We start from the raw sequence: 26,080 nt of genomic DNA, 5'->3' as shown, positions 1-26,080 counted from the left end.
TCTGTGCCATTAATGGGATAAAGACCAAATATAAATTTCTCCTTATGAATCACAATATCACAACCCCGCAGCTCTATATGGCCCAGTCAGAGCAGGTGCCTCTGTACCTGAGTGGCATGTAGAGACAAGTCCCAGTTAAGGACCTGTCTGAATTATGTGTTGCTTCTCACAAAAAAAGGGCTGCTTCTCAGATGCTTTGGGAAGTTTTCCCAATCTGCCTTTCAGTTTAAAACACTCTGACCTCTGGGACTAAGGCAATAGGTTTTGTCTTTTAATAGAAAGTCTCCAAAGAACTTTCAGCTGTAGCTCTGAGAGTGGCAGCTTTGAAGATACTATATCATATTGTACTATTTTAGTATGTGTGTGCATATGTATATGTGTATATATATGTGTGTGTGTGTGTGTGTGTATATATATATATATATATATTCCCAGTATATTGTGAAATGAGTAGATATATTTGGGTTTTGGGATTTACTGTGATTATTTATTTGCTATCAAAAGTATTTATCATTGTTTTATTGTTGTTGTTACATGCTAAACTCATAATTCAAGGTCCAAAACAAGTTATTTGCTACATTAAGAATATGTGGCTCCTTCTTATATTCCAATGGCTGCCTAGTCACTAGAAATCAACTTACTGACTTATTCTAATTCTCATCTCTACCGAATAATAGACATATTTAACAATTATAGGAGAAATGACCAGTGGATTAGACTGCTTATTATAGAATATATAGATATAGCTTATAAAAGTAGACTATTAAAAAGCAATACCTTCTTAAAGGGAGATGTTTTCACTGATGGTATTCAGTACTCTCATCTTTAAATATGGATCCTGACAAGAAAAGTTTAAGATAATTTAGGGACTATATACACTGAGATTTTCCATGATTTCTTCTAACTAACTTAGTTTCTAGAACATTCCTAAGTTTGAATATCTCCTTACTTTGTAGAAAAACTTGTATCTAGTATAAATATCTTAAGTTGTAGATCTTTACTAAATTTAAATAATAAATTTTAGCATGGACATAAAAAACGCAATAGAAAAAAATCAGTATCAGTGATAGGTTCATAAAAGTAAAATGCTCTATTAAATTTATTATCAATCATAATTTTATCAGAGATTTACAGTTATACCACCTGATCTATCTACTTTACTTCCTCTGATTTAATAAGTCCTTGTTAGCCTGACATTTATAAAAAAAAAAAAACCCCAGAAAACAAAAAAAAATCTCTTGTATTCCAAGGGGGTCTTCTAGAATTCAAAAGAGTTTTTGGTTAAAATACTACCACAGTACTATTTTACTATTAGTATTACTAAATAGTATTACTATTTTAGATATTACCCCTTCATTTTTATTACAGCACCAGCAAAAATCACACTGTAGCTAGCTTAACAGTTGAATAAAAGAACAGTGCTCTTAAGATACTGAATTTTAGAATGAATAATTAGCTGTTTCCACTGTCACATGAATTAGAATTCATGACAAAGAAAAGGCAGTGAAAGGTTGGAAGATTTTTTAAAGTTATTTTGTTGATGTTTCTACTATAAAAAGCCCTGTCAAGTTTTCTTTTGTAATTTTTATAATGTAGAAGATGTCTTTCTACTCTGCATATTTTATTCAGGAATATATTTCTATTTTAATTTTACTGCAGAGTTAATTGACTTAGGAAGGAGGCAACTAAAAACCTACTCTTTAAAATGCCATTATTTAAGTTGAGGGTGTGGGAGTGTGTGGGTGAGTAGGCACCGGGCAATATTGGTGATTATCCCAGTTTTATTTGGCAATAAAACTAAAAGAAAATTATAAGATTAGCACACATACAACAATTGCTTATAACACCACAATCTTTCCTTAAATTTTCTTTCTTTCTCACGTTTTAACCACAAAACAAAAGAACACTTAGCTAAATGAAGATAATTAAGACCATTAAGAATTATGGAGTCAGAACAATGGAGTTTACTGCTCACCGTCTGAAAATAAACAATATCCCTCTCAGTATAAAATGTAAAACTTTGCTCTGTAACTGAACCTTCCCCAAAAGAGAATTCTGAGAGCATTCAAGGGCACTGGGATACATTTTCCAAACTGCTTCACTGGATGAACTTGACCTTCTAGGCAAGATTCTTATATTTGTTCTTGTAGAGGAAAGGAATATGAGCATTTTTTCTTGCTATTTCCTTTCCATAACATTTGAGTGGCCCGAGGCAATGCAGTTTATTCTCCCTTCTCTTAAGACAAGCTCCTTTTTCTGTTTCCTTTTAAGTAAAAACGTAAAGGTCAGGTTATCATTTCACAAAATGCTCCATTCTGCTGAAGCAATTCCAGCTTCTCTCATCATAATATGCTTTCACTAATTATTTCATAACTCATTTAAATTGGAGGCATTCTGGAAGGGAATTCATTGAAACTGCTCCTCAAGTAACTAATTATTTTTTTTTTTAAACTCAGGGGAATTTTAATTATAATGCCTGTGTTATTTAAAAGCAGAGTGCTACAATTTGCATCTTGAAACATCTATTGTAATAAGGAAGTAGAAAAATATGCTCCTGAATGAAATAACAACACAAGTAAATGCACTTTAGTTGGCCTTTTATTTTCTTGATTTTCAAGAAACAGAAAAAAAAAAAAAAAATGCAAATTCGACCTGAATTATAAAACCACTTACAAAGATAAAAGATAACCAAAATCTTGCCCCTAGAAAGACTATTTATAAGCTTATTTTAAAAATCACATGCTCTCCACATTTCAGGAGAGACTGATCTTGTGTCATTATTTAATGCATAGCTGTGCTAGCAAAATCTTATCTTAGAAGAAAACATCCAAATCATAGTGTTTCCCCATGTTGGGAAGGAAAAATCTTTCCTTTACCCTTCTAGGTTCTTCTGACTGGTCTAAGAGTTAAATTGACATAAGACAGATTAACAGAATACCACATTTAATTTCATACGTACAGGAATCCCACATACATGAGAGTGTAAGAGAACCCACATATGTGAGAGGTTCAGAGACAGAAAACCAAAACGAGGTATATATGCTGTCCTAAGCTGAGGAGTGGGATACAGGCCGGGGCTTCCCAGAACAGGAGGGTCATTCACAGGACAATATGAAGAAGAGCAGACATTTAGTAATTAGATATTTGTCCTGCCATACAGATGGGGCCACTTAGATAAAATGTATCTCTGGCAATAACTTTTTCTGGGAAAAATCCCCAATTTAAATTCTTCTAGGTTGTTAAGGGACAGACAGTAGTTTCTCTCGAGCCCATAGGATCTCCAGTGCTTTTAGCGCAAAATAATCCACATACCAAAGTAGCACATCTTGGGGAGGCCTCTTCTGAACCCCTATACCCATAAGAAGTTGATATTTTCAAGGCAATAAATGCATAAAAGAAATCTACTATTATTTTCCCCTTAGTTTATATTTTGGAGAGTTTCACTGATTAAAAATAAATGACTGAGTGGGAAACTATTCGCAGTATCCTTAAACCTAGACCTTAGACTGAGAAGCAAAATGATAAGGGAATAAGTGTGCGCCAGACAATCTGAGTTCTAGTCTCTGCCTGTAGAAAGCCACTACCTCTTTTCAGTTTGTTCTCTGTCATTTTGGGTATCTATATCACAGGGCTTTTTTGAGCCTTATGAGATAATGTGTATGAATATACTGTGCAAAGAGCAAAGGACTATAAAATAAAGCAAGTCAATGGTTTTAATATTCAAGACATAAATGCTTAAAATTAACAACAACAAAGAGAATCTACCTGGACACAAATGCTCTATAATGTATCCTGCAGTCAGTGTTGCTTTACATGAAGGAGGAGAGGCTGGTCGCCTTCCATCCCCAAGAGTGTGAATACAAGCAGAGGAAGCACTTAGGTTCCAACTGGGCTTCTCAAAGCCCTGCAGGAGAAGTAGATGGGCAAGTAGTCATGTGGGTAGGTGGGTGTGTTGGATGGTGGATCTGTGGTGGTGGTGTAATCTGGGAAAATGAATAAGATGACTCTTTCATGATTATTCGGAGGAGCTCTGTAGTGATCTGGTTTTCTTACACATCAGCATTATTTAAACTCCCAATCTAGACCGACTAACTCCTGTGGACCCAGCATAGGTGAATCTTTTTCAGTTGGAAGGGTATCAAGGAGGCTTGGTTGAGAAGATTGCCCAGCATCTTTTTTCCAAAATGACAGCAGTTATTGCTTGATCTAGACCCAGTACAAATTATATTGGCTCCACTGACAAAATAGATCAACTTTTGAAAAATGAATTTTGTAGTTAAACTGATTTTGGCATTGCTGGCCAACAAACTGCAGAGATTCAACCATTTGAAAACTCAACTCAGTCTTGCCAGTTTGTAATTATGGATTGCAAGGCAGATATCTGATCTAGGACGATAATATTTATGGCTCAGGATTTGCAGCCTATATTTATCTCCTTCCCCCCTCAAATTTTTTGTACCACCACATGGGAATATTGAAAGTTGTCATTTCCTAGTAGTAATAATTGTAATAACACAATAACCATTATTAAGTCTATTTATACTACTGCTGCTATTGAATAAGAATCTACTCTGCACTACGGCTTTACATCCTAGATGTTATTTGAAAGCCAGCACAGCCTTAGGAGGTAGATTATTATTATGTCTGTTTTACGGAAGAGAATACAGGCTCAGATAGCTGGTGACATCTGGCATAGGGAAGACGTGCTTGGCCAGATGCAAACTCATCTTGATGTTATGCGAAGAAATAAGGAACTGACACATGCCTTTTATTTTTTTCAAGTAGCACATGAATATTCCAGCACAGTCCATCTTCTAATAGTTAATTAATTTGTAGACTATTGAGATATAAATCAAATTATTCCAACTCTGCCCATCAAGAGTAGGGACACACATAGGTACATTTAACTAATCACATCAAGGTCAATAATGAAGAAGTGGATGAGGAGGAGAAGGAAGAAAATAACATTGGCCAGAAACTCTCCATAGATGGCAGAAAGCCCCACATCTTCATTGGTAAAACAAATATCTACTGAAAAACTACTAAACATGTCTGATGATTTTCTAGGTACTGAGTGGAGAGGGTGGTAGGAGAAGTTATATAAACAAAGTCTGGCTCTGCTTCTCTCTTCAAGCTGTTCTCCATCTAGAAATGCTAAATAGAGGTACACAAGGCAGAGAAATACTGCACCATTTTAGATTAGAGCTAATTGGATACAAATGCAATTCCCAAGTTTCAGCCAGTACTGGCCAAATTGCTTTCAAAGAGAGATTTAATAGCCCAGGTGTTCCTTATTGATAGAACTCACAATTCCCAGAAATACTGACAGTCGGTAGCCTGTTACACTGAGATTTTTAACAAGATGTTGAATGGGCTGGTAGCCCCTCATTTCTCTTTCCTACTCTCTCTCCCTCTCCAGCTAAGCATGTACTCGGGGCTTAGAGAGCACTTGAGGAGTTCTTAGAAAATAGAATGAATGGTGTATGGCAAGATCATTGCATGAAATAAGCTGACTGATTAAGGACCGATTTCATTTGCCACATTTCTTTTTATCAAGACACTTTGAGAAATCAAAAATGGAAGAGAAGCATTCTATTAAATGAGCTCTACACATCACCTGAGGGTAGAGAACAGATTTTTTTTTTTCTCATCCAAAGAAAAGCTGCCTGTTACCTTTTAGGAGTGACTGGTTTACTGACCGCTAATGCTTTAAAAATGAGATTAAATCAGGCCCGCGGTCTTTATTACAGGGAAGATATATGCCCCTTGTGCATTCCAGTGGTTTGGCAATCTTAACCTCAACAGACATAACACTGACATATGCTGTGTTGCCAAACAGCAAGGTAAGTGTTTAAAAGGCTGTGAATAAGACTCATTGCCTTGAAATGATACAATCTAATATTAAATTGTAACTCAGTGACTGGATCTGCCAGCCTATCCTTGTACAGAATACGAATGTCAAAAGAAGAAGCCACTTTATTTTAATATCTCACAGGGAAGGGATTATTCTTCATCTCACCATTGAAACAGAGCATGTAAAAGTGAATCTAGATCACAGGAAACAGAAACCACAACTAATCAGGACATTTTCATTAACAGCACACGTATGTGTGTGCCTTTTGGAACAGGCATCAAAGTACCAGCCTGATTCACTCACATCGGCAGAGCTACGTCGTATTGTGGGCAACTGACGGATGGGATGTGAGCGTCCAGAAATTCTCAAATGCGGGAAATCAAACTGTACCCTTTCTGCTTCATTTGGAGCATTCCAGGAAAGCAGTTTTTACCTCAACCGTCAACACTTGCTCCACTTTTCTTTTTTAATCAATCATCGTTAACATAGACTTTCAGTTCTCTCTACACTTTACGCTCGTCAATCAGATTTCAGACACCCATCACTCAGAGATCCCAGGTGGCTGATAGCCTTGGTTTTCCTGATCAGGATGCCACCTCACGTGTGTCCTGAGTGAAGAAGACGCTCTGCACCCATGCTTCAGTCTAGCGTTGCTAGAGAAGGTGGAGGGTTCCACTAGGTAGGTTGACCAACTATTCTAGTTTTACGTGGGACTGAGGGGTTCTCAGGACCAGTATTTCCAAGTGCTAAAACAGGTCAGTCCAGGTTAAACCAAGATGGCTGACCACTGTATCGCCAGGACATCTTTGCTCCAGAATAGTCTGGTTTAACTGAAATATGAAAGAGAGTCCTTAGTGAGGAAAAGAAGCCATAAAAAAGTGGCAGGAAGTTGAATTTATGGACTGATTGCTTATCTATGAGATCTAATTTTTTATATCATAATCTGACAAAATCCCTTTTTTCAGATTTCAACCTTATCGCATCTTCACTAGAAGAGTACAAGGTGTGGTGGTGGTCCTGCCTGATTGTCCTAGTATATGTCATTGCTGAAAATGAGTCCGCATTCTCGTCAGTCTTCCTGTATACAGACTACATGGACCCTGGGAAAGGAAACCCATATCAAATGACTACATTATGGCCTATTCACTCAAGTGGATAGAACTGAAGATTAGGTTTGAAAGGAGCCCTTCAAACCTGTTTACCTATTTGAAGGCCTAAATTTATTTCAGGTTGGATCCATTTGCCTTGTTTTGTGTCCAATATCAAAATTCAACAACAACAAGAAACGAAAAAACAAAGTCAAAGCCCAACTTTTAGCTGAATCATTATAGAAATGAGTAAAATTTAATTCCTCTTCCTACAGGTCTAACTCTGAAAAGAAATAATCATGAGCTACCCTCTAACCAAAATAAGTGGGGCAAAAAGAGCAATATCCATGGATTCCAGAACATTAAGAACTGTTTCTTTCAGGGTCTGCACCACTTCAAAATATATATAAAAAGAAAAACTTTTCATCTTATTATTCGGTTATTGAGTCAATACATTACCAAGCATAAAGATATTTGGAAGCACTATTCAAAGTTTTATTTTTCATTTAGAGATTTATATGTTGTAGCCATTATAATTAAAATAAAATCCACTACTCTAAAGGCAAAAAAAAAAAAAAAAACCCAAACAAATAAACAAGCGCACACACACACACACACACACACACACTGCAAATTTTCATCATTAGTGATGTAAAATGGAATTAATTAGGAAATTATTTTTCTAATATTTTTCTATTAATGAAAACTCCTTCCTTACACATAAGTAGTGGATCAACTTGAACCAAATTTTGTTTTGGAAAATCTCATAATGTTATGTTAATTGTTGAGATTCTTCTATTGTTTTCCAAGCTAATTTAAGCAAAAAGTCAATCAAGACTATGAGGAAATAAACATACATGTTTTTACATTTTTTCCTTTTTCTTAAAAATATACATTGTTTTTGCAAAAATTAGTCTGTTTTTTTAATCTCAAAAAGAAAGAAAAAAAGGAGTCGAAGAAGAGATGGAGAAGGAAGAGGAGGAGAAGCAAAAATCCACTTACCTGCCACTGCAACTTTTGCTGTCCGACTAATAATTGACCCAGAATCTCCTAAAGATGCCTCACATTGGTAGAGTCCCTCATCTGGCTTATGGTGCCTGGAGTGAAGTATGTTTTGTATCAACAGAGAGCCATTTGGAAGTTGCTGCTTCCTTTCGTCCATCCCCAAGGCAAGGTGGATGCCATCTTTCTTCCACTTGATAACTGGAGCTCCTCGGTCGGACTCTGCAGAGCAGTTCAGGAGGACATTTCCTCCCCGCATCGTGACGGCATCAGAAGGTTCCGACAGGAAGCGCAGTGATGTGAAAGACTTAATCTGGAAACCTGGAACATGAAAGTACAGGGAAATATGTTCACTTATTCAAATAGATCTCAGGAGTCAATCCCTTGCCTTTTCTTCACAAAACTTTTTCAAAACACCTGGGGGCTTTGAATAATGTCCAAGGCTAAATGAAACTTAAAATCAAGGATGTTGTGTTAAAGAAGTGAAAAAGTGTCCAACTGAGGTAACCACAATTAATGAAACTACTGGTCCCAAAAGTAATAATATAAAAAATTAAGAATTTATAGAAATCTAGGCATGGCCACCATCACATATCAATCAACACTTGAAAATTTAGACAGAATAGACTACTATTTTCCAAAGTAGCCACGGTGGGACTTCCCTGGTGGCACAGTGGTTAAGAATCCGCCCGTCAATGCAGGGGACACGAGTTCAAGCCCCGGTCCGGGAAGATCCCACATGCCGCGGAGCAACTAAGCCTGTGCGCCACAACTACTGAGCCTGCACTCTACAGCCCACGAGACACTACTACTGAGCCCGCATGCCACAACTGCTGAAGCCCATGCGCCTAGAGCCTGTGCTCCGCAAGAAGAGAACCACCACAATGAGAAGGCCATGGACCGCAACAAAGAGTAGCCCCCGATTGCCGCAACTAGAGAAAGCCCACGCACAGCAACAAAGACCCAATGCAGCCAAAAATAAATAAATATATTTTTTAAATAAATAAATAAAATAAAGTAGCCATGGTTAGTAGTGTGGTAGCTAAGATTTAGGGGGCTATTTCTATCTCTGCATTCTGATTTTAGTATCCAATAAATTAAAAAAAAAAATCCACTCAGAGACAGTATTTCATTAACAACAATAACAAAAAACCAGCTCCAAACTGGGTGGGACAAGTTATTTAGAACAAAGCTCAGGTGGGTTTTAAATAGGTAAGAGATGCCACTTGCAGAAGCAAGTCAATAAAGCTACCACCTAAAGTCACAAACCCCTGATGTGTCTCAATTTCCATCCAAATGTTGCTCACGAGCCAGGAAGTCTAGGTGAATATTATAGTTGGATTTTTTTTCATAAACATCTATGAACATAAGAAATCAACAGAAAGAACAGAAGGTCATTTAAGAATCTGGAGGAGGTAAAACACCTACAATTAGTTTAAGTACATTCTTTTCAGGGCTGGCAGCACAGCATTTGGCAGAATATTTGGTTGTTGAATCAAAGACTTTGATGAGGTCTCAGGAGGTCATGGGGCTCACCCTTTGCTCAGACAGGTGTATACCTAAATCACTCAAGTTCAATTACTTTAAATTTCATTTTCAATGATCTCTGGGGCTAGGGATTCTACAATATCCCTTGCTTTCAATATTGAATCATTCTTAGAGTCTTAACAGAATTTTCTTGCTTCCATCTAATCCCATTTTTCTCCTGAATCACCCTGTGTAACGGTGCAGAGGAGAGGAACACATCTTTGTAAGAGCCCCTTGTTATTTTGAGGCAGCATTTAATTTCTTTAAAAATACTCCCTCCCCTAAGTTATGTTTTAGCTTCAATTTTCCAGGATAACAATCTCAACTTCATTAGCTTCCTTAATTTTTCTGTGATGGGAACAATTTTTGTTATACTTTGTGAAAATGTTCCAGTTTTCTATTATTTAAAAGGCAGGCATGTAAATTGCGTATAATCAGTACTCTTATAATAAAGGATTGACCCATACTAGCACCAATGGACAGACTTATTTCTAGCTTTGTATACTCCACTTTCAAGATAAAGCTGAACAGCTTCTCACTGTTTCTCCATGGTGTTATCTGCCATGTTCCCACAAACCCAATTTTTCTAAACCTTATATTCAAAATAAGTCTGTTACTTTATTGTTTTTGTTGAAATTTGCCCATCATTCATTGTCATACACTCATTTCATCCAACTAGGTCATTTACCCAAAGAAAGCAGCTGGAAGTTTGCTCAAATTATTATGAATTGTAAAATAACAGTGAGCATCGTGTCTACCGTAAATTATAATGGTAAAAATCCCAAAAGATACAGCCTCACCCTCTCATTGTCCAATAAGGCCCTCCTACCCTCAGATTGTTTTGGTGTAGCCAACCTAATTATAACCGCCCACTCCTCTAGTGGAAAGTACATCACATCAGAAGTCTGGATAGTTAGCCCTTGGTCCTGGCTTTACTATTTAAAGATCTGTGACTCAAACAAGGCTTTTAAATCTTCAGAAGCTCAGCTCCTTCTGTGAAATGAGGGTGTTGAACTTGATGATCTTTGAATTCAATATCCAGTTTGGGAACTTTCAGAATTAGGATGGGTTGAAGACATCCATCAAATGAACGCTGCTCTAAGCTTACTGAGATGCTAACCGTGAACAGCTAGCTAGAGATACACCAAGGATGAGAAAGTAGAAAGAAGTTCTAATGTCCTTAAATGTCAAGATATTTCACTAGAGTAATACCTGCAATTTCCATACAAGTAGCATTAATAAGGCAGAAATAAATTTAGAATTCAAGACCAGGCAACTACATTAAAAAGCATTGATTGCTTCTTTGTTCTTCCTGGGGCCTATATTTTAAACAACAACCTCGTGTTGAACACCTTATTTATGTCACAGAACACATAGTATATTTCACACAGCTGCTTATGACAGCATGTTAATGAGCATATGTGCCCATTATCACAAATAAATAATCCACTTAATCTGAAACAAGGAGGTTATGACAGTTTTCAGCACTGTGAGTACATAATTTGGGAAAGTTAAATAAAGATTAACTTTTCTTCAATACAATTACCCTTGCAGTTTGCTGGCAATTTGAGCTTTTGTGATCCTTTTCACAATTATATTTTGAACATATGACTCTGCAATAAAGGTGTCTCGCTGCTTGAAGTAACTTGCATTAGTCACTTCATTTTTAGAAAAGATGGGCATGGACCCAAGCAAATATAATCTGCTGAGAAATAAGAGGTGTGTCTCCAATGGTCCTGGTTTCAAAGTTTTAGCTCATGGTAGGTGCAAGCTGCCTCCACCCCCTTGGGGAGTATAGACAGGCCTAAGAAATGTCTCACTGATAATTACACTGACTTCAATCTAGGCTACCCTCCTCTCTCTTCTCTTAGAGTACTAGTTCCTCTTGGAGGAATGTGCCTACCAGTGTATCATGTTATAAAATAATTTTATCAAATTGTTTCATCTAAAATTCAATGTGAAATCAACTACACTGATTTAATGTAGGATCAGAGAAAGAAAGATGATAAAACTAAAGAAAGCAAAGAAGTACAAATAACATTTGGAACTTGTAGCTCAAAAAATTGTGGCTGGAATTTGGGCAGAGTTCGATGAGGATACAGATCGCCTAGGAAATGGGTGAAAGATTTAATCAGAAAGCAATAGAAGAATGCTTTGGAAGAGTCAAAATGAAACTACCTATTTTACAATTTTACAGAGGATTTTACATTAGAATAACAATGGTGAGAATTTCATCCAGAAGAAAGCCAACAGGAGAAGTTTTCACTTTGTTTTGGTTTGGTTTTATCTTTAAGATGCCCATGGTCATTCTGTTGAACGCTCAAATAGTAACATTTCCCAGCCTTGCTTTATAGAAGAAGCAATCTTTTTGGCCTGCTATAAAATTACATAAGGTAATTATATTTAGAGAAATGTACTTGAGAATACCAAAATCCCATCCAGTAAGAAATTTGTACGAGTGAGTCTGATACCAGAGTTCATGATAAGAATAAGTGAGTCTCAGCCCTCTCTCTCTCCAAATTTTGTCTTGGGAAGATTCCTAAATCTTCTTTGTCTAGGATTTAGGCAAAGAGCCATATATGCATTTAACTAACTGGTATTGTTTCTTATCTGTGTTGGTCCAAGAAAAATAGAGTATCATATTATCCTTAGACATTATTCTTTTTCTTCTTCTTCTTCTGAAAGATGGTAGTTCATAAGCAGATACGAACACAGCAAAACCTTTAATGTTTTCCTAATGAAAATATAAAGGAAGGCCTACTCTTAAGAGGTGACCCAAAGGAGAAATATTAACATCTATTTGCTTTAGTTTTGTCAAACATAAATAAGCATAGGAGAAACACTCCTAGGGATATTCCCGATTTATATTAATTGAGCGCCTAGAGATAGAGAAGATCCTCAATGTGTTTTAGAAACTCACCAAAATGATCAAGCAAATAGTAAAAGTGTTTCTGTAAGGTTAAGTCCCTTTGGGCTTGCTCTCCTTATCATATTCTTGTTAATTTCAAAGACCAGTCACAGAGGCAGACTAACTTAGAATGGATTTTTAAGGTATGACATTTCATCTACAGTATTAAACATTGTTAAGTGTGAAAAATAATTCCCTATGAAGTCAGAAATTCCTTTCCATGTCCAATGTTTTAGAGCTTCTGCTTAAAGCAATAAAAGCTAAAAATGAAATTTATGAAAAGTAGCATGAATGTAAAAAGAAGCTCCTAAAAGATTTTAAGATTAGAAAATGTCATACAAATCCCCATAGAACTTACTATACATAATTTTGTCTCTTTCAAATGATGAAAACTTTTACTTTGGGATGCTTGGAGAGTCTGTGCATCCCCAAATTCATGTAATCAACCCAGAAAGTTCCGCCATTATTATCTTTTCTTAGAAATATATTCTACTGCATCTGTTTCTCTTGTGTTAAGATAAAGAAAGAGACCTCCATTGAAAGAAATTAAAACTATTCTATGGGTGATGGAATATAATCCATTTTCAATTAATCAAACATCACTTACATGTGCAGCTGCCACTCTGGAATCAGCCCTAGCAAAAGCTTATAAGGCCTGTGAGGCTATGTGATGGAGGAGGGGATTTAAAAAACAAAACAAAAACCCATGAATTAACAGGTCCCCTAATTAATGTGAACATTACTTGGTTTAGGATATCAGAATATAAATCTGACACAGTGGTTCTTAAACTAAGGTCCCCAGACCTGGAAAAGCAACACCATCTGGGAACTTGTTAGAAATGCACAATCTCAGTCTACACCCCAGACACACCCAACTGGTCAGCAACAACGGGGCAGAGTCTCACAATGTGTGCTTTAATTAGCCTTCCAGGAAATTCTCACATTCACTAAAGCTTTAGAACGGCTTCTCCAAAACTTCCAGTTGGGGAAGTTTGGGGATCCCTACAGCTTGGGGATCCTTGTGTTTTTTGAACTATCTTGTTATAATGTTCCATATTTGGTGAATTTGTGCAATATGGTCAATTCTAAGTAGAAAGATGAAGTTAGCGGGATGATCCAGGAAGGCGAATAACTGAATACCATTTCAACACATATTTTATTAATGTTTGTTGTATAGTCCTCTTTGAGGGGCTGAAAAAAAGTAGGGAAAAGGCTAAGAAAGAGTGCTATTGGTGACAACGCCTCATCTTTCCTTTGTCACCAGCACTCTGGACACCAAATGGCTATACTGGATTAAGAAAAAAAAAAAAATTCTATAGTCAATTGAACATTTAGAATGTTCTTTGGAATATTCTTGGTTGTTCGCACAAGGAGCTGTCAAAAGATTTCTTTTAATCAGCTGCAATAGCTATAATCCTCTTGCAAAAGAAGTTTTGGAAAATATAGTATTCTTTATCAGATTACATTTCTTTCATTACCTTTCAGCTCCACAGTATAATTATGGCATTTAAAAATACTGGAACTCTAAACACTTGCCTGGGTGACCTGCCCCTCAGACCAGTTTAGTCTCCAGATGGGCAAAACCATATTAGCACTCATTCTGCTGGAGCCCGGAGGTATACTTTATACACTTCATATTAATGCAAAACATTAACTTCAGCCAGCCCAGAGTGAGAAAGTGTAACTCACCAAAGCCAGAACCAATGACCACAGGGGCTTCTGTGAAGTATCAGTGATTTTTTTCGACTATGATAAGAGACATGGTAAAAATACTTGTCGGAAGATGTGGTCATATCTTTAAAGGATTGTGTGCATTCCAGCCCTTCAGAGAGACTATGTTCAAGCCATTCGACTTCAAGTTTTTATTACTAACAAATGGAAATCAGAAATGAATGAGGTTTTATGGCATTTATTCCTGAATTTCAATAAGGCAAAGACTTAACAGGAAGAAACACGAGTGCATTTTACTATGGGAATTTATTAAGTATCATTAAAATGTAGGGAAGCAATGGATGAAATGAAAAATTTTCAAGGATAGTTCCAGTTTCTCCCCCATTAGCATCTCTAGATTTAGCAAATAAAAATTAAAGATATCAGTTACACTTGAATTTCAGGTAAACAACAAATAACATTTTAATATATACGTGCTTAAGACAACAAATGCTTATATTAAATAAATATTGCATAGGACATACTTATGCTAAAACATTTTTTGTTGTTTATTCAAACTTAACTGGACATACTGTATTTTATCTGGCAATTTTATCCCCCATGAAATTATTTCCTTGAGACCATGGCAAAAGTAAGCAAATAGTATATGAATTCATACTACCCTTCTCAGTTCTGACGTATCTACCAAGAGTGAACTCTTGGAAAATTACCATGATTGAATCAGGAAAAGTGATTTTAGTGTCAGGACATTTGCTGACCTAGTCCAATACCACCAAATATACACGTAGAAAGGTTACTGAATCTGTTTTGTTCTTAACACAGCGATCCTTCTTTTTCTCTTCCCTTTACAAGACAGGGAGCAAAATTCAGAAACATAAATACAGGATGTGAAGTTCAAGAAGCAATGGTCCCACACAGAGGCTCCTCATCAGACATTCTGAGCACGTGGCATCTTCCACAAAGCAGTGGAGGCTTTGCAGAGAGATCTGAGGTTTTTATAGGGCAAGAAGTGTGTGCCCCAGGCAACTGTCTGAGTGTCCTCTGGCTAAATCCAATGGTAAAGAAAAATGATAAGGGCCAAGGTGGAGTAGGGGAGTAGCTTTCTCATCTCTTCGCTGCTTCAAGAGTTGAATCTCTAAATCACAGCTTGATTTTGCTGTGTGATACTGGGCAAATTGTAATGGGATTATTTTTCAGCTCAACAGGTAACACAGCCTGACTTCTAGGTTATCATTCCCTAGGCCTCATGCAAAATTAACACTTAAAAGAGAAACTTTGATGTGCTGCTTAATCTGCCCTGGGTTTGAACCTTTATCCCCTGCCTCATTTTGGTAAAATGTAAGCTGGCTTTCTCCTCCCTTGTGTTTTTCATCAGTAGGGGGATGGACTGCTTTTTATGAATGCACAACTGTCAACTGGAACACTGAGAAAGGTTATTCAGAGTGTTTAGAAAAAGTACCAGGTAATGGGTACCTAGTGCATAGGAATCTCTCCATCCAGATGGCAGTGGAAAGTGGACAAGCATTGGAATGCCAGGTATTGTTAAGAGACCAATCAACTTTCAGAACCTTATTATTAATCAGGTTGCCCATATTTACTACACACAGATAAGAACATATAAACGTAAAACCAAATGTCATAATACTCGCTCATAATCCTGCTTCACCTGGTGATAGCCACTGTTGAAATCTATATGCATTTCCTTCTAAGAAATTATTCATTTTTTGATTCATAGTAATTTGCTATTTTATCCACATGTTTGTAATAATATGAGAGAGAGAGAGACAGAGAGAGAGAGAGGTTATATTCTGATCTCTCTTCCTCTTCTTATAAGGACTCTAATCCCATCATGAGGCCCCCAACTAAACCCAAAGATTCCATCTCCAAACATACACCAGGAATTAGGGCTTCAACATAAGAATTTGCCAGGGCTGGGGCAGTGGGAGGGGCACAAATATCCAATCCATAACAGGCGAAGAATAGGCATCTAGGGGAAGAAATCTGCAGGGAGACAAGGCCAAGAGGTCACAAGGAGATGTGTAAGACCTGGTAGACAAGCAAAAGAACTTTGCTTTAACACTGACGAAGGTGGAAACCAAGTGGAGAGTTTTCAAGACAGTGAAAAGGTCCAACTTATGTTATAAAAACAGTAGTTTTGAATAGGGGAAGACACTCCCACCCCCCAGCCAGGACACTGGAGACACTTTTGGTTGTAACAACTGGGAAGGTTGCTACTTGCATGTAGTGGGAAGTGGCCAGGGTTGCTGCTACCCATCCTACAATGCACAGAACAACCCTACAGAGGAGAGAACTATGCAGTCCAAAATGTCAATTGTGCTGAGGTTGAGAAATCTTCTTTTAAAAGAATCATCCTGGTTGCTGTTTTCAGAATAAGGGTCATTGGAAGAAGAAGGGAAACCAGTTGGGAGGCTAGTGCCATAGTCCAGGTGAGAGATGACGTGACTTGATAAGAAATGGTCAGATTCAGGATCCATTTTTAAAGGTAGAGTCAGTGGGGTAGCTGAGGGACTAGATATGGATTGTTGAAAAAAGCAAAGAGTCCAGGATGAGTCCAAGTAGATCAATAGAGCAATTTACATAATTTATATGCAAAAAAGGCACACTTGCAAAACAAAGCTCTCAGCACAAGGGGTCAGGAGACCTGAATACTTTGTCTAACTCTGTCACTCACTAGCCCCTCTGAGTGTGGGCTACAACCCTGGGAGTCAATGTCCTCAACAATGAAACAAGGAGTTGGACTGCATAACTTCTAGGTGTCTTCAGCTCTCATGTTATAAAAGTCTATGAGTTCACACATATTAACTTTGCTACTTACAAAAATTACCCTCTAATTTAGGAGAAAATTTGTTATATGAAGAGATTTGCTATAATCATGCTGTGATCAGTTTATCACAGACTTATATGAGAGCACAAAGAGGTGCAGGTACTGAAGGTGCCAAGAGACCAACAACCCACCTTCATTATCCATAAAATAGCGAGAAAGTCTAATCTTTTCTCTTGAAAATAAAAGACTGCAGAGGTCACTCTGCCAACAAAGCACAGGCTGTTTTATTATGATTCATGAGAAATGAAGTATTCATCTTGTGGAAACTACTGAATATGTGAAGGATTAATTCCATAAAGGTCTGACAGGTCCAGGGAAATCCTTGAAAATTCAGCAAACCTCATGGTTGATATTGTGGTATAAAGTCTGATGGGGGTACCCATACTGGTAAAACATTTGTGTTATAATGATCCCAATTTTCTTGACACAGAGGCCCAACAGTGTTTTTTATTAAAATGTGGTCATTCTTTTTTTTTTTTTTTGAATTTTTGAATTTTATTTTATTTATTTTTTTTATACAGCAGGTTCTTATTAGTTCTTTTTGTCAGGATATTTACTGTATCTTGTCACAGCAGAAAGGTGAGCTTTTCCTGCTTAGTCCATGAAGGACATCAAGAAGGAAAACCCACAATGATAAGAGAAACATCAACATTGGAACTGAGAGCCAGTGAGCTTTAAACCACTCAGGAGGTCAGCCTTTATTAAAGGACCCATGTAAACAACTTGTTTTATTCAATGATGATTTAGATTCTATAGGAGATGACTTAGAGAGCAAAGGATGAAGTCTCTTTAAAGGATCAAAACCATAATGGGAAGTCTGAAATATATATATACACACATATATACACACACATATATATATATATATATACACATATATACACACATATATATATATACACATATACACACACACACATATATATATATATATAGAGAGAGAGAGAGAGAGAGAGAGACAACATATGCATGATCCATGTGAACTTCAAAGATGAAGGAACTATATCTGTGTCCCTCAACTAAATGAAACAAAATGATGAAGACACACATGTGTATTTCTCATCTAAAAAGGGTTAATTGCATGCATGAGTTAGCTTTAGCAGTTTCTAGAAATGTTCGCATTACAGTCGTCCCTAGAATCCAGTGTTTATTACCTTGGACCCAGCATACTAGCAGGAGGGGGCCAGTGTTGAAGGCACCCTGTGCCCCAACAGTGGCCAAGAAATGAGTGACCCGACCATATATATATTTTTAAAAATGCATTATTCAAATGTATAAAATCGAGTCAATATCTGAATGTCTGGAATGCCACTATTGGATGCAATCTGGAAAGTTCTCTAGACTGAATTATTCATAAATCCTTTGCTGGTCAAGTCCTACTACAGACACCAAACAAAACAGAGGGCAAAGATTTCTCTAGGAGCTGTAATCACTGTAGTAAAAGGCACTCTCAGTTCACTTGATTTCCAATATGGCGGGGCATCCAATAATATCTTAGAACTAGTTATAAATCTTAAGCCCATTAAATAATAAACATTAATCCTCATCAGGCTCTCATTTTACAAAATGGAAAAGTTAGACACAGGCCTGTACAGAGATAGAAAGTCTCACTGAATAGCAGTGACAGTCCCAGCTCTTAGACGTGATAGGTCTTTATTCAACCTCTCCTGTGGCTCTATTCTTTCTATCACATATCATATTTATGAGAATTTCTTCCTTATTATACCACAGACTCCTGGGGAGCAGAAATGAATCACGTTCGTCTCTCTGTATCACACAGCCCTTAACTATCTCAGATGCATTTAATAAATATCTATTGAATAAAGTTACACGGACAAAAACATGAATAATTTAGGAGAATTGCCTATATCAGTGAAAGAAAATCATAACAGAGGTTAAAAAAAAAAAGGATCTCATTCTCTTAGATTGGTTGTGAATGATAAAGATTACTCAATATTACTGTCAATAAAAACAAAAATTATCAATATTCATAATGATAAGATTTCCTTGAGCAGTCTGAAGAAGGGTTGGCCAACTTTCTTTTCTATTAAGGGCCAGATAGTAAATATTTTTCAGCTTTGTGGGCCAAGAGGCAACAGTGAGGATATTATATAGTTATTTCTAGGATGATTTAAAAGTTAACCAGTTAAAAATGTACAAACCATTATTTTAAAAAGAGGGTAAGGGCCAAATCTGGCCGTCCCTCCAGGCTGTAGTCTTTGACCCCTGTTCTAAGAAGATGATTCTGCTAATCATCTGCTAATTCACAGATGAAGGGGATTCAAGCTTGGAGCTGCCACCTTGTGCTAAACTCACCACCCTCAAAGCTGCATTCCTCTCGGTAATGGATTTACCAGTTACAAAAACTTTAATAAGAATATTTGGTCTATAGGCCATGCACACAGGTGAAGTTCATTATAGTTGTTCATTCATTCATGCATCTCATTAAATATCTATTAAATGGCTATGTAGCTCCCCCACTACCTTGTTCCTTCTAACAGCCCTCTAGTTCAGGACCACAAACCACATGCTTCATCCATCCTCTCTCTTCCTGTGCTTCTCCTCGCTGCCTCTGGACACTCCCTGGCCTGTCTCATGTCCCTGCTGCCTGCTGTTTGCTTAGCAAACAGAGTGGTTGGGGATTCTGTGGAAAATGTATTCTTCTAATTACTGATGATATATGCAACACATGCTATTATCATATCATCATTTACTAAAAAGCCCCAGAGAAAAGGAAAGCAGTCTTGTTAGCTTTTTTCATCTTACATGAATAAATATTCAAGGTGAAGGGGAAAGCTATTTCTTTTGTTTTCTTGTTGCAATTAAGCCAGTACAGTCTAGCCTGCTCTGCTATATAGCACAGTAGAGTTTTTCCACTGGCTTTAAAGAGGCTATAAAATTTCAGTTATGCATGATACATAAATCCTAGAGACCGACTGTACAGCATGGTGCCTATAGTTAACAATGTTGTATACTTAAAAATCTGCTAAGAAGGTGGATCTTACGCTGTGTTTTTAATAACAAAAAAAAATAAAGGGGGTGGCAAGAGACTTTTGGAGGCAATGGATATGTTCACGGCATTGATCCTGGTGATGGTTTCACAGGTTTACACTTATCTCCAAACTCATCAAGTTGTATACATTAAATATGTACAGACTTTGTATGTTGATTATACTTCAATAAAGTTATTTTAAAAAAAGACATCTGGGTAACTCTCAGTCCTGAAGAACTAGGGACTTATAGTATCACCAATGGTGACCTGTGGGTTCCTGAGGTTGCGTCGCCACTTTTTACCATTCCTGGACAACCTTCTATCCAGTTGCTTTTTATGTATTTATCTTATTTGACCTTTAACAAATTCCTTTCACATTGTCTCTAAATGAAAAAAAAAAATCAGTAAGGGTCAAAGCAATGATCTTCCGTGTCTCAACTGAGGAAGAGTAAATGCCTTAAATTTATCTAAATAATAAACAGCAGGTTCCCTTGAATGATAGAAACTGTAATTCCACTGAGAGGTCCAAGTGTTACCATAAAACACTCAGAAGTAAATTTATACACAATTCTCAGATGAAACACAAAATTGAGAGCAGAAAATGTGCTGAGTTCACTGAGTATGGTCCACAGGCCTCCATCTCAAGTGTGGGCTCCCTTATTATTCATCAGCCGGAGACACTTCCTCCCCTCACAACCCGTGATCCCAGACAAATGCATCTGCTTCTTCTCTTGTTCTGCCCCACTTATGGGTTCTCACCTAATGCCTTCAGCTCTTTTAACCTCATATTACCTAACGATCAGAACAGGCAGGGACTTAATATATGTCACCAGAAGATAAAGAGGGGGTTACTTTTGGATGTATAACATTTTGATTTGTATGATATATACCAGAACTGTAATTTTAAAAACCGTAATTAGTATAAGTGTTAAATCATATTAGCCAAAGCAGTTACTATCTTTTAATGTAATCAAATAAATAAAACTTCTCTCTCCCCTTTTCAATTCCTTTTCTCTCCAGTTAAAACACAGCCTGAAAAATACGCCTTTGCTATTGCATAGCCAGGGGAATGAATAATACAGACATGAAAAGAACTGATAATGATCAAAGTCACTTACATACAGTCAGGTTTATTACCCTGTGTAGGGGGTGGTCTGGAGGTTAGGGTTGGGGGTTATTTACCACCTTAAATCATGGGTCAAGGTCTGGGATGGTATGAGAAGAGCCCACTGGAATACAGTTGCCCTGCACTTCCATCAACAAACAGGAGACCCGGGCGCCTATGCATGAACAAACAGGATGGTGGGGGAAAAGCCTGGAGGAATAACACCAAAGCAGAAAACCTTTTTCTACCTTATTTTCTCCTTGAGACTGTCCCTCAATCACAAAACCCAGATTTATCCCACATAACTGGATCTAGAAGAAACAAGGCATTTGATCAGCAGAATTTATAAATATCAGGCCTCCCAAATTTTGATTAGCCCAGAAAATCTTTATTGATCTACCAAATATGTTAATACCTGATCTACTACTTTCAAAATCAAGAACTATGACTACCATTTTGTTTAAATCTCCTTCCCTATTTATGTTTAGCACTGATGAACACATAATAGATAATAATTTTAAAAAGTGTTAGGTGGCGTTAGTCTCAGGGCCAGAGGATATCTTTAACATGTTCAATGAACCAAAGATGAATAAAGGAAAGACAGTGAACATTTTGAGCTTCCTTTAGTCTTGCTTTCCAGTAGGCCCAAAGTTTGGTTTACCCACTGCAGGATTCACCTGGAATCTGCCATTTATGGGCAAGCAGGACCCAAAGAAGCTCATAACCAGACACTGTAGATTAAAGGCTTTCATGGAGGCCCACTTGGGCATCTCCAAGATAGAAAGTCAGTAACGCAGTTCGTGAAGGTTTTAAAAGTAGCTTTTAGGTGTGATTGCTGTTGAACATCAGCATGTCAATTTTTTTTCACCACCAATGTTAAAAAAAGTGAAATTTAACAAAAAATGTATAATAGGAGGACAGGCTAATTATGGCACTGTACATTTTGCTCTTGGCTAGTTTCAAGCTAAATCACTGGTGTGATCACTAGGATAATCACATTTTTTTTTTATATAAATCTGATACTTTTGAGACTGAAAGAGAACTCAATTTATAATTATGCCACGACAACACGTGTAAACTAGAATTGTTTGAGGCAACCTGGGAGGCATAGTCTCCGACCTATCACTGTTTTAAAGATGACACAGATGTTCAAACTTGCACTCTTTTTGGAAATCTGTTTATTTTTATCTGATAGTGAGAAATCTTGTCAGGAGCTAGAAGCATTCAGAATTAACTATATTGAAATATAGTATATACATTTCTATTGCTGAAATGTATGATATACTGTCATGTTTCTGGAGTTTTCGTTAAATTTGTATTTAAAGAATGATTGCCTTATTCTCACTAAATGTTGGTTACTCGTTGATGGAAATGTCTTTGGGTAGGGGTAAAAGGTCGATGTTTATTGGAACACCTCCTGGTAATAACTGGAAAGACATGGCTGTGGGTTCATCATACTGGTTTGGAGCTACAAGTAAATTGAAACCAAGTGATTAAAGATGTGATGTGTCTGAGTGAAGGGGACTGTGAACCAAAAACTGTCACACTCCCCTGTCAGTTTGCAAAGTGACTGTGAAAAATGACATATGAATCATGGTAGAAAGGACTGCGGCCACTCAGACACTATTAACTCCACTGGCTTTGACCATGAAGAATAAAGGCAGAATGAAGCATGAGAGTTGGGATCATAGGCAAGAGCCCTGTTCCATCACATTAAATGACTCACAACTCTATGTCTTTTTGCTTAATAGTGGTGGGTTCAATGCTTTGACACAAATAAATACGTTCAGGAAACCTTTCTAGTCAGTGCTGACATCAGCAACTAACAGTTTAGCATGGCCACAGCTAAAAGCAGGGGAAAATTACAGAAGATTAAGTTGGTATTTTTGGTTGCATTAATTCATTAATTCATACAGAATACTTTTTTTTTTAATTTACATAGTACTAATGGATCCTCATTTGACCACATCAGGACAGTGCACAAATAACTACTAGATACCTTAAACACTAATCATAGTTTTGAAGTTCTTCATTTATAGGAGGGAAGAACAAGGGGATCAATACTTAAACCCATTATATGATTTAATTTTCAACCAGCTGATGAAATTATTACTATGTTGATTTGAGGGAGGAAAAAACTATAACAAATTATAATTTTCCCAATGGATGAGTTTGAATCTGAAATATTATCTTTGATTCCAAACTCCATTTCTGACTGTCAGATTTGCTTCTCTATATCGGGAGTCTACATTTTTTTTTTTTTTTTTTTTTTTTCGGTCAAGGGCCAAAGAGTAGATATTTTTGGCATGTGGAGCAAACTATTCAACTCTACCACTGTAGCAGGAAAACAGCCACAGACAGTAGGAAAAGATACCCACCCTGCCCCTTCCTCCCAAGTAATCACTAGACATGAAAGCAAAAAAAACCCCAAAACAACAACAAAACCCAAAGAAAAACCTAAACAAAAATAAATAAGCAAATTATGCAACACACTAATAGGCTAGAATATATTACAATGATGTCCCTGTAATACCTCCAGTAAATAAATCTGGATAGGAAACAATCATGTTTACATAGCATTCTCTAACCTTCTCTTCCAAAGCCCTTTTCTGCCCTCCACCTCCTGGGTATCCAGTGCTCTCCTACTGGCATTAGTGTTCTCTTCTCAAAATTCCCTCTAGCCCTTCCCTTCCCGGCTGAATCTTACTTTCTAAACTCTTCTTTCTTCAGCTTCCCATTTTAAAAATCTATTCAAAATAGCATCATCTAGTGGAGAGGAAGTTTCGATCATTTTTACCTACCTTTAGGTATGATTGGCTAAAACAACTTAATATGACAACCTTAAAGTTATCACAATTTAGTAAAGTCTAGGCTGAGTTAAATTCAGTAACCGTAAGTCTCTATGCTAGATATTGGGAGTGGGAATGTTTCTAAAGAAAGCAATGTATAGCTAAAGCCATAAAAATTCAGGACTTAGTAAATTCACTCCTAAGAAGCTACCTCAAGAAAATAATTCAATGGGACAAAAATCACTGTATATATAAAAAAAGAAAAGTTCATTGCAATGTTTGATATCATAGCAAATCCAGCTATACTGAAACATATTATCTGTTTAATATTAGGGAAATAGATACGTAAATCACAGAACACAAATATAATGATATAGTAGGAAATAATCAAAATTATCACCATGAAGACCAGGAAGAAACATGTAATAAAATAAGCAAATCATTGGGGTAGATCTGTGGATGATTGATTTGGGATTAAAATCCCTTCTACAACTAAACTAATGTCATGAAGTCAACCACTGATTGAATATGAAAGATCTTTATATTGCATGAATGTTTCAGTATGATCTTAACACACTCTGTATAGGTATAAACGCTTGTGTATGTAAAGAGGAAATGATCTGTAACGTCCTCATCCTAAATCCTTTTACTAGAGAGGGAGATGTGGACTGCTGAAACCACAGCATGGACAAGCCCTCTGTCATATGACTGAATATCCTTTTTATAATTGTCAACTGTACCACTTCTGAATGACACAGACATGCGCAGCTCTTTCTTTTTGTGCATTTTTTTGTTTTGTTTTGTTTTGAAGCCTACTCCCTCATTCCTCAGAGGCCAGTTAGCAATGCAATAAATTAATTTGTACTTCGGAGTGAACTCTTTAATCCTTTTTTGTTCTCTCACCTCCCAATCAAACACACACTTTCACATTTGCATGTATTAACATAATGAAACATTAATTACACAGTGTCTAGGATAGGACCAGCAAAGCACTTCAATCAATCTCAATAACTTGCATCAGGAAGGTGAAAAACGCTGCCCAGCCTTATCAGAACCACATAATAGACACAAACACAGTCTCGGTGCCTGTTTTGGGTGTGATTTATAACCAAATCTGAAAACAAAAAGCAGAAAATTTCAAGGAGACTAATCAATAACAGTTATCTTAATGATAGATGGACAAATTTTATTCTTTTGTTGGGCGGTATTGCAGTCTAGTGGTTTGTTTGCAACAGGGGATAAAGATTAAGCAGCTGCTCTAGAAAACCAATGAGGTCTGAAGATGCCTAACTCCTGGGGTGCAAAGAGTCGTTACATTATCTGATTTCTCTCAAGAAACTGTGAGAGTTCATCTGAACAAGAGAAGGTGTCTTCCAAAGCCTCTCACACAGCCATTTCCTAACCCTTCTAGATTTTTGTTGGTCTTCCTGGTCTCTCCCCACACATACGTGTTGATCTGCTTAAGAAGGTCTGAATTCCACCAGGGCCATCCTTTGTGCTTATGGCCAGCATGAGTTCTGAGTGATTATTGTTGAGCTGTGCCAGCTTTTAATTATGTAAAAATTCTTACACAAGGGTACCGTGTTTGGAATCCAGTACTCACAAACATCTTCAGTATTTTACATCCTTGTCAAGAGTTTCTTGTAAATATCGATCATGGTAACATAGATGTATTTGGATCCATAGAAGCCCTGTTCTTGTTGGATTTTTGCTTAGAACCATGCAAGATTAATAAGTAAAAAAGAAAAACAAAGGGTACCCCTTAGACCACGGTTTCTCAATGTTGGAACTATTTGGCATTTGGGGCTGGATGACTGTACAATTCTTTGTCGGGGGGAGCTGACCTGTGCACTGTAGAAAATTTAGCAGCCTATCTGGTCTCTCTTTACATGCCGGTACCCTTTCCTCTCCCCTTCCAGTTGTGACAATCACAAATGTCTCCAGGCCTTACCAATGCCATGAGGAAGAGCAAAACCATCTCCATTTAAAAACCACTGGCCCAGACCCTTCTGTACAAGAATCACATGTAATGTTCATTTAAAAAAAAAAAAAAAAAGTTCAGTAAAGATTACACAAAATTACTTGCTTATGTAAAAACTGTGTTATTAAATCTTTGAAATAAGTGGATTTTACTCAGCTTTAAAGTCAATATTTCAAGGCATTTGTAAAACATTTAAAGCCGAGAAACCTAAATTTTATTCCTAATGATCCCATCCATACAGCACGGCCTTGGACAATGAATCCTCTTTTTTTTCTTTTTTTTTTTTTTAAATATCACTTTCTTCCTTTGCAAAGTGAA

At 36.9% G+C, this 26,080-nt stretch overlaps 1 protein-coding gene across 1 annotated transcript in view; it reads right to left on the bottom strand.

Moving 5' to 3' along the window:
* DCC (DCC netrin 1 receptor) overlaps positions 1 to 26,080 on the bottom strand; it is a 946,816-nt gene that overhangs the window by 791,209 nt on the left and 129,527 nt on the right. Inside the window, exon 3 of the mRNA XM_068562459.1 lies at positions 7,945 to 8,265. Coding sequence (XP_068418560.1) covers positions 7,945 to 8,265 — 321 coding nt within the window. The remainder of the gene's footprint in view (positions 1 to 7,944; positions 8,266 to 26,080) is intronic.

The sequence above is a fragment of the Eschrichtius robustus genome, chromosome 14, assembly GCF_028021215.1.
Source record: "Eschrichtius robustus isolate mEscRob2 chromosome 14, mEscRob2.pri, whole genome shotgun sequence".
Classification (NCBI taxonomy): domain Eukaryota; kingdom Metazoa; phylum Chordata; class Mammalia; order Artiodactyla; family Eschrichtiidae; genus Eschrichtius; species Eschrichtius robustus.
Note: the sequence above shows the minus strand (reverse complement) of the source record. Positions and strands in the feature narration are given on the sequence as shown.